An 8,580-nucleotide genomic window follows, 5' to 3' on the forward strand; every position below is an offset into this window, starting at 1 on the left:
GATAAAAAGGTTTTCCCTGATTTACTACCTAGTTTGCAGTAGCAAAAATTGGATTGACTGATGAATGAGTCGTGTATGACTTGATTGTGTTGATTTAACGATTCGCAATAGTTAACCTAGAATATTTGTGGAGAAAGATGAAGGAGAGTTGAGTTTAAAAATCGGTAGGATAGTTAGTTTGTTTTTGTTTGAATTTTGTCTTGCCCGAGGATGGGCAAGGATTAAGTGTGGGGGGATTTGATGAGACCAAAAAGAACCCTATTTTTATCCCCTAATATTCACTCTTTTACACTTATTTAGAACTTAAATGGACTCATTACTCTTGTATTTCGATTCAGGGCAATAAAGAAGGCAATTGGAAGAAAACAAGGCAAATCGGGTGATTTTGCATAGTTTCGGCGGCAGTCAGTAAACTGGTCATAACTCTCAATTCCGAACTCCGAATTAAACAATTCAAGAAGCATTAGAAAGATGAAAGGAAGACCCACAACTTTTATGTGTTAGGATTTTGCAGTTTCGGTCCGCATCGAGTCCAAAACCGGGCCCGAAGTCGGAGCAAGTTCGTAGCCAGGCCCATTTCACAGCTGAAGCCCAACTCGCAAAAGAACATGGAAGCAGCCCAAGTTATCAGAGAAGCCCAACTCGAATGCGAGAGCTTAGAGTCCTAATTCGAATGTAACCTCCAAGGAGGGAGAGAGTCTTATTAGATCTAAATTCTCTATGTAATCCTATAAAGACAAGAAGGATGGGGATTAGATAAGAGATAGGATAGGATTAGTTCAAAGAAGATCAGGACTCCCTTAAGATAAGATGATCTCCTAGAAGGAGTTGAAAAACAGCCCTCTCCTTTGGCTATATAAAGAGGGGGACGAACCAGCTCTATCACTCACTCCCAGATCCAAGAGATCATCAAGAAGACCAAGAAGCTCAAGAAAGCAGTTCGGCTATGGAGAAGCAAAGCATGAAGATTGCGCAGATCATGAGCAGCTAAGCTTCTTTTTCTGGTTCAAGGGGGGAGGTTCGATTGTGTCATTGTGAGGTTCTGTAGTTAATTTATTTTCTTGCTTTTTTAATTCAAGTATTCATTGATTCTTGTGCATATATTTATTGGATGTTGATGTTAATTAGTTTGACAAACTGAATTAATGTTGATTTTCCTACTGCTATCCATGATTTTGGTGATCCATAATTGTCACGAATAATGGTACAAGTAGCAATTAGGTTGATATCTTTTTGGGTCAATTGTCCGTGACAGCCTTTGACCAATGTTTTAACATGGTTCAACCTAAAGGAATCGATGGAACAAGATTCAGTAATTGCAGCTATCTCAATTATTGTTATTTTGGTTTAACCGTTTTCACAAATCTTAATGCTATCCCTGTTTAACATGGAACGCTATCGTACCCAGTTGAGTGGTGATAAGTGTTGATTGAATGCTGGGTTTGGTCAACTGAATTAGGAAAACACAAGGTTTATTATGGCTATCCTAATAAATCTAAGGTTAAATGCTTGAATGGCAAGAATGCTGAAATTTACCTAGGATCGATGGCCAATCGATTAAACCCGAACCCCTGAACCAGAATTCTGTAAGACTGATTTTCTCTTATTTGTTTAGTTTGTTATTGCTTTCTTATTCTTTTAAATTTTAGTTATTTTCCCACTCAATTACTTTATCCATTCGGCTAAGAGATTACTGTTAGCTCCCTGTGGGATTCGACCTAGTACCACTTTTCCTACAAATATTTTATTGTGGGACTAGTATTAATTTTGAGGGCTTCAACAACCCGTTAGTCGCTCCCCAGAAACGTTCTGGTCGGCACCTCGTCCGGCATGGCTAGAGGAAGCCATGGATGCTGAAGTCTTACTAAAAGTTGCAGAGTTTGGAGGAAGGATTTTTGAAGTGATTCCCACAGGCGGCACCAAATGATGCAGCGAGATCCGGGCACTCCTAACTGGCGGACGCCTAGCTCCTAACTGGCGACGGACGGTACCTGATAAGAGAAAGGTGAAGGATTCCCGAGGAGCTCGCCCGGTGGGAATACTCCGATGCTTAAGTTAGAACTCTGAGAGCTATAGGAAATGCAAAGAGAGCTGAGAGTGCAGATAGCACTAGATCAGTTCAATTATCCCTACCCCTTGGAAATCGGGGTCCATAAATACTGGTTGTTCTATCAAATCAGGCATAGCCGCCACTGGCCCTCTATCGCAGCCGTTATTCGCCAGTGCTGCAGTTTGACGGGTACGGTCTTGTCAGATAAGAAGCTTCCTGAGGATGCCGCATCGCTTAATAACGAGCTACATTGTAGCGAGCTGCTGGGGCGTCCCGAGGTGATTCCACCTGAGGCCTTCGAGGCGGCCTTACCAAAGGGTTGGAGCGAGCTAATTGTCCAAGCTCACGAGCTGAAAGAGCTTGGAGTGTTCCTCGTCTAGCACACTAGTGAGCTTGAGCTCGCTTTGTAGCGAGCTGTTCCGCAGCGAGTTGTTTATGTAGCGAGCTGACCCGCGAGGGTTTCAGCGAGCTCATTACACCGGGTTGTAACCAGACTGTCATGCTGAGCTGTTGCTTATGCTGAGTCATGTCCACATGTCGCCTGCTTAGGAGGTCAGGTCAATTCACCCTCCATCAGAGAGCATCACCTACGATCCCGAGATTGAAAGAACTCTTTGTCGCCGCCTTAGAGTTTCTAATCAAATGAGAGCTGAAAGTGAGGAGATGGCCGAACCAAGGACCATGATGGATTATGCCAAACCAACCCTCACCGGGGCTGCCTCGAGCATTGTGAGACCAGCAATTGCTGCCAACAACTTCGAGATCAAACCAGCAATAATTCAGATGATTTAACAGTTTAGTTATGCGGCTTGGCTCATGAAGATCCGAACTCTCACATCGCCAACTTCTTGGAAATATGTGACACATTCAAGCACAATGGGGTTAGTGATGATGCGGTGAGGCTCCGATTGTTTCCGTTTTCATTGAAGGACAAGACTAAGACTTGGCTGAATTCTTTACTAGCTGGATCGATTGCTACTTGGGATGAAATGGCTAGCCGTTTCCTATCCAAGTATTTCCCTCCGTCCAAGACAGCAAAGATGAGGAATGATATCACCACCTTCTATCAGTAGGACGGGGAATCATTGTATGAATCATGGGAGCGTTACAAAGAATTACTAAGGAAGATCCCTCATCATGGACTTCCCGTATGGCTGCAAGTTCAAACATTTTATAATGGGTTGACCGAAGCAAATAAGACTATCATGGACGCTGTAGCTGGGGGATCCATCAATAACAAGACTGATAGCTATAATTATATAACCCTAGCAAGTGTACTAGTTATCAAGTAGTATAAAGATATCGTTCCCATGAGGATTTTACAATGTAAGTATTAGAACTATAGCTTCCCTCAATTTTTTGGACAATCAAATTTTGGATCTAACAATAGGAACTACTAAAAATTAAAGATAGAAAAAGAAAAGAGATAAAAACAAAGGCAATCAATGACTGGACATGCAACGATTTAACTGAAAGTGCCAGGACTATTAGTCCACCTAACCTTTCCAATGAACATCAATTTATTAAATTAACCAAGATAATTTACTATTTTAATAAGCTGAAGTTTTTCCTAATTTATTTAATATTCCCTTCCAGGATATATCAAACCTACTTCTATCAAGTAACCCTTCGATTCCTCGATTAGAGTTCTCGAGATAGAAAGTGCATTAAGTTCTATGAAAAACCTGTATCATCAGATGAATCATGTATATATATTCCTATATATCATTCCTATTATATGAATTCCCCTTCTGGTTCATTCACATAAACCAAATCAACTAAGAGGTGGCCGAGCTCCTAATTGCATTATGCATAATAACTCATAGACAATATGAAAATAAAAATAGCTTGGTTGAATTAAATAAAAATCAATCCATGGTTGTGGTTAGGCTTTCCATAGCCCCAGCTATAAATAAACTAGTTCATGATAAAGAAGATTAAACCAACAAGGTATAAGAAAGAACTCATGATGTCACCCTTGAAGTTGAGATCGATGAGCTTGTCTTCTCCTTGCCACCGCCTTCTTCTCCTCCTAGGTTGCTGACTGCTTCCTTGAAAGCTAAAGCTCTCTTGGAGGACTTTTGATTGCTCCCCAGATTGATTGATGCCTAGTGCTAGTCCCCCCCCCCCCACCCTTTATATAGCTTTAGGAGGAGGGGTTGTTTCCAACTCCTTCTTGGAGTTCTTCCTCAAAAATAGAAAGTCCTAATCTAATCCTATCCTTATCTCTTATCTAGTAATCTCAATCTCCTTTATCTTTCTAGAATTACATCAGAAAATTAAATCTGATAGGACTCTTTATTCTTGCATTCGTATTGGGCTTCTTTAACGAATTGGGTCGTTGCAAGGCTTCTCTGCGAACTGGGCTTCTCTACAAATTTGCTTAGACTTCGGGCCCGATTTTGATCTTGATGTAGTCCGAATCTGTCAAAACTCAAAACATGAAAGTTGTATAGTTCTTCCTTATCTTTCCAATTCATTTTGAATCATCTCAATCGGAGTCCAGATGGTAGAGTTATGCCCAGATTATTACGCGGCGCCGAAACTGTGCAAAATTACCTGATTAGCCTTGTTTTTCTCCTGACGCCTTCTTTCGTGCCCTAAATCGAAATACAAGAATAATGAGTCCAATTAAGTACTAATTAAGTATAAAAAACTGAATATTTAGGGATAAAAATATGATAATTCTTATTCTCATCAAAGACCCCTGAAGTTGCCCATGCACTCATTGAGGAGATGGCTGTAAACAACTATCAGTGGCATTCCGAGAGAGCCCAAGTTAGGAGACAGCCCAGACTTCATAATGTAGACACATATACAGCACTATCTACACAAATCGGTGCCCTCATCAAGAAGATAGATGAAATGCAGATGGCAGCCATGCATGTTCAGACCATAGCTTGTGAATGGTGTAGGGGAGGTCATATCAGCACTGAATGTCAAATTGGAAATTAGTTCATGCAGTCCCCTGAACAGGTAAACTTTGTTGGTAATTTGCAAAGGTAGCATGGCAATCAGTACCCTTGTGCATTTAATCCCGGATGGAGGAACCACTCGAATCTGTCTTGGCAAAATCAAAATGCGGTGAAACCCTTTCCCCAAAATTTCAATCATCCGAAAAAGAAATCTAATCTAGAGGAGCTGATGACCAAGTTCATAGCAAGTGCTGAAACGAGATTTCAGAACCAAGAAGCATCGATCAAGAACTTGGAGACTCAAGTGGGGCAGTTCGCACAGATGATATCTGCTAGAGTACCAGGCACCTTACCCAGCAATACCGAAGCCAATCCAAGAGAGTAGGTGCAAGCCATTACTTTGAGGAGTGGTAAGGAGCTACAAGAGGTGGAGAAGAAGGCAAGTAGGGTGCAACCCTAGAAACCGAAAAGGAGGAAAAGCAATCTGATTCAAAGAAAGAGAAAAGTCAACAGCCGCAAGTTCCATTTCCGAGTAGGCTAAAGCAAGACAAACTGGAAAAGGAATTCGGTAAGTTTCTTGAAATTTTTAAGAGTTTACATATTAACATTCCTTTTGCTGATGCTTTAGCCTAGATGCCACTCTATGCAAAGTTCCTGAAGGAGATATTGGCAAACAAAAGGAAACTGGGAGACGTGGCTACAGTTGCACTGAATGAAGAATGCTCAGCAATCCTCCTCAACAAGTTGCCTCAGAAACTGAAAGATCTAGGAAGTTTCACTATTCCTTGCACTATAGGAAATTTGAAAATTAATAAGGCATTGTGTGATCTAGGAGCTAGTATAAATTTGATGCCATATTTGGTTTTTAAGAAATTAGGGTTGGGTGAACTCCAACCCACTAGAGTTGCATTACAGTTAGCTGATAGGTCCATCAAGCATCCTAGGGGAATCATAGAAGATGTACTTGTTAAAGTTGGCAAATTCATTTTTCCTGTGGATTTCATAGTTCTAGACATGGAAGAGGACGTTGATGTCCCACTTATCCTAGGGCAACCTTTCCTAGCTACGGGAAAGGCAACGGTTGATGTCCAACAAGGACAACTCAGCCTTAGGATTCAGGATGAGGAAGTAACTTTTAAAATGTCTGATGCAATGAAACATGCATCTTCTAGTGATGATTTGATGGGAATAAAAAGTATCATATTTTTATCCCCAAATATTCATTCTTTTATATTAAATTAGCACTTAATTGAACTCATTACTCTTGTATTTCGATTCAGGGCAAACAAGAAGGCGACAGGAGGAAAACAAGGCTAATCGGACGATTTTGCACAATTTCAGCACCATTCAGTAATCTGGGTATAACTCTCAAATCCGGACTCTGATTGGGATGATTCAAGATGCACCGGAAAGATAAGGGAGAACTTCACAACTTTCATTTTCTAGGTTTTGATAGATTAGGTCTGCATCGAGGTGAATATCAGGCCCAAAGTTGGAGAAAATTCATAGTAAAGCCCAGTTCACAGCTGAAGCCCAATTCGCAGAAAAGCCTTGTAGCAGCCCAATTTATTAAAGAAGCCCAACTCGAATTCAAGAATAAAGAGTCTCATCAGATTTAAATTTTGAATGTAATCCCAAGAAAGATAAGAAGAGTCTCATCAGATTTAAAATTCAAATGTAATTCTAGAAGGATAAGAAGATTGAGATTACTAGATAAGAGATAGGAAAGGATTAGATCAAAACTGATTAGGACTTTCTATTTTCGAGGATAATCTCCTAAAGGGAGTTGGAAAACAGCCCTCCTCCTAAATCTATATAAAGGGGGGGTGGACTAGCTTCAGGGAGTCAATCAGTCCATCCATCTTGGAAGCAAAGTAAGAAGGAGTCGACAACCATGAGCGGCTGAGCTTTTCTTTTCTAATTCAAGGGGAATTGTTGATTCGATTGTGTCATCGTGAGGTTATGTGTTTAATTTAATTTCTTGATTTTAATTCAAGTATTCATTGATTCTTGTGCATGTTCTTATGGAAGTTAATGTTGATTAGTCTGACAAATTAATTAATGTTGATCTTCCTACTGCTATCCATAATTCGATGATCTGTAATTGTCACGAATAGTGGTACAAGTAGCAATTAGGTTAATATATTTTTGGATTAATTGTTCATGACAGCCTTTGACCAATGTATTGGCATGTTTTTACCTAAAGGGAATCAACAAAACAAGATTTGATAATTGTAGCTATCTCAATTATTTTTATTTTGGTTTAACTGTTTTCACGGAGGTTATTGCTATCATTAATTGATATGGAACGCTATCCTGCCCAGTCGGTCAATGATAAGTGTTGATCAAATGCTGTGTTTGGTCAACTAAATTAGGAAAACACGAGGTTTATTATGACTATCCTAATAAATCCGAAGGTTAAATTCTTGAATTGCAAGACTGCTGATTTTTTTTTCCTATGATCGATGACCAATTGACTAAATTCGAACCCTTGGATCAGAGTTGGTAAGACTGAATATTCCTTGTTAATTTTTATTTGCTCTTCAGTTATTTTAGAAATTTAACTATTCGAATTTCCCACTCTTTATATTGCTCATTCGGCTGAGAAATTAATTACTGGCTCCCTGTGGGATTCAACCTGGTACCACTGTTACTACAAGTTTATAATAAGGTGGGACTAGAATTAATTTTGAGGGCTTCGACAACCCGTCAAAATTTTGGCACCGCTGCCAGGGAGCTAATTTAATTTCTTAGCTTCTTGCCTTCTGTTTGTGTTAACATTTTTTGTTTTATGACTCGTTCTTCTCAAAAAGGTGAACTAGAATATATTCCTAAAATTGAGAGGACAACCCGTCATTTGAGAAGGGAGGCTAAGCAAAGGAAGGGTCGTTCACCTCCAAGGGTGAATTCTGATATTGACTTGACAACTGGTGATAGACCCATTTTCGAAGAGGAAGAAAGGATGGCTGATTGAGAAAGAACACTAAGGGAGTTAGCTGCACCAATCATGAATCAACAGCCTTTGTGCATAATATATCCCACTCTCGAGGTAGCTTTTGAACTTAAATCAGGTTTGATTCAACTACTTCCTGTTTTTCATGGTTTTCCAGGTGAGGACCCTCACAAGCATCTTAAAGAGTTCCATGTTGTCTCTTCAAGCATGAAACCATAGGGTATGACTGAGGATCAGGTAAAACTGATAGCTTTTCCTTTTACTTTATGAGATAAAGCAAAGGACTGGTTATACATTCTTCCCCCTGGTTCAATACGTACATGGGATGATATGAATATGATGTTTTTAGATAAATATTTCCCAACATCACGAGCTACAAATATTAGAAAAGAGATTTGTGGGGTAAGGCAGTTTAGTGGTGAGACATTATACGAGTATTGGGAAAGGTTTAAACAACTCTGTGCTAGCTGTCCACACCACCAAATACCTGAGCAGCTCTTAATCCAATACTTCTACGAATGACTCCAACCTATGGATAGAAGTATGGTAGATGCAGCTAGTGGAGGAGCCTTGGTCAACAAAACACCTGAGGCGGCTAGGGAATTGATTTCCAACATGGCCGAAAACTCCCAACAATTTGGAGCAAGAACAGAAGGAGCTAC

At 40.0% G+C, this 8,580-nt stretch overlaps 1 protein-coding gene and 1 non-coding gene across 2 annotated transcripts; one reads left to right on the plus strand and one right to left on the minus strand.

The window, feature by feature from the left end:
- Window positions 1-3,087: 3,087 nt before the first annotated feature.
- On the minus strand, window positions 3,088-3,194 carry LOC148791020 (small nucleolar RNA R71). Its single transcript, XR_016078049.1, has one exon. It is a non-coding gene; the product is annotated as a small nucleolar RNA R71 (small nucleolar RNA).
- Window positions 3,195-5,598: 2,404 nt separating this feature from the next.
- Window positions 5,599-8,137, plus strand: LOC104590648 (uncharacterized). The gene is made up of 3 exons (XM_010249369.1): window positions 5,599-6,160; window positions 7,779-7,895; window positions 8,076-8,137. The coding sequence occupies exons 1-3, from the start codon at window positions 5,599-5,601 to the stop codon at window positions 8,135-8,137; spliced, it is 741 nt and encodes a 246-aa protein (XP_010247671.1).
- Window positions 8,138-8,580: the final 443 nt, after the last annotated feature.

The sequence above is a fragment of the Nelumbo nucifera genome, chromosome 6 (genome assembly GCF_055504915.1).
Source record: "Nelumbo nucifera cultivar China Antique chromosome 6, China Antique-T2T, whole genome shotgun sequence".
Lineage (NCBI taxonomy): Eukaryota > Viridiplantae > Streptophyta > Magnoliopsida > Proteales > Nelumbonaceae > Nelumbo > Nelumbo nucifera.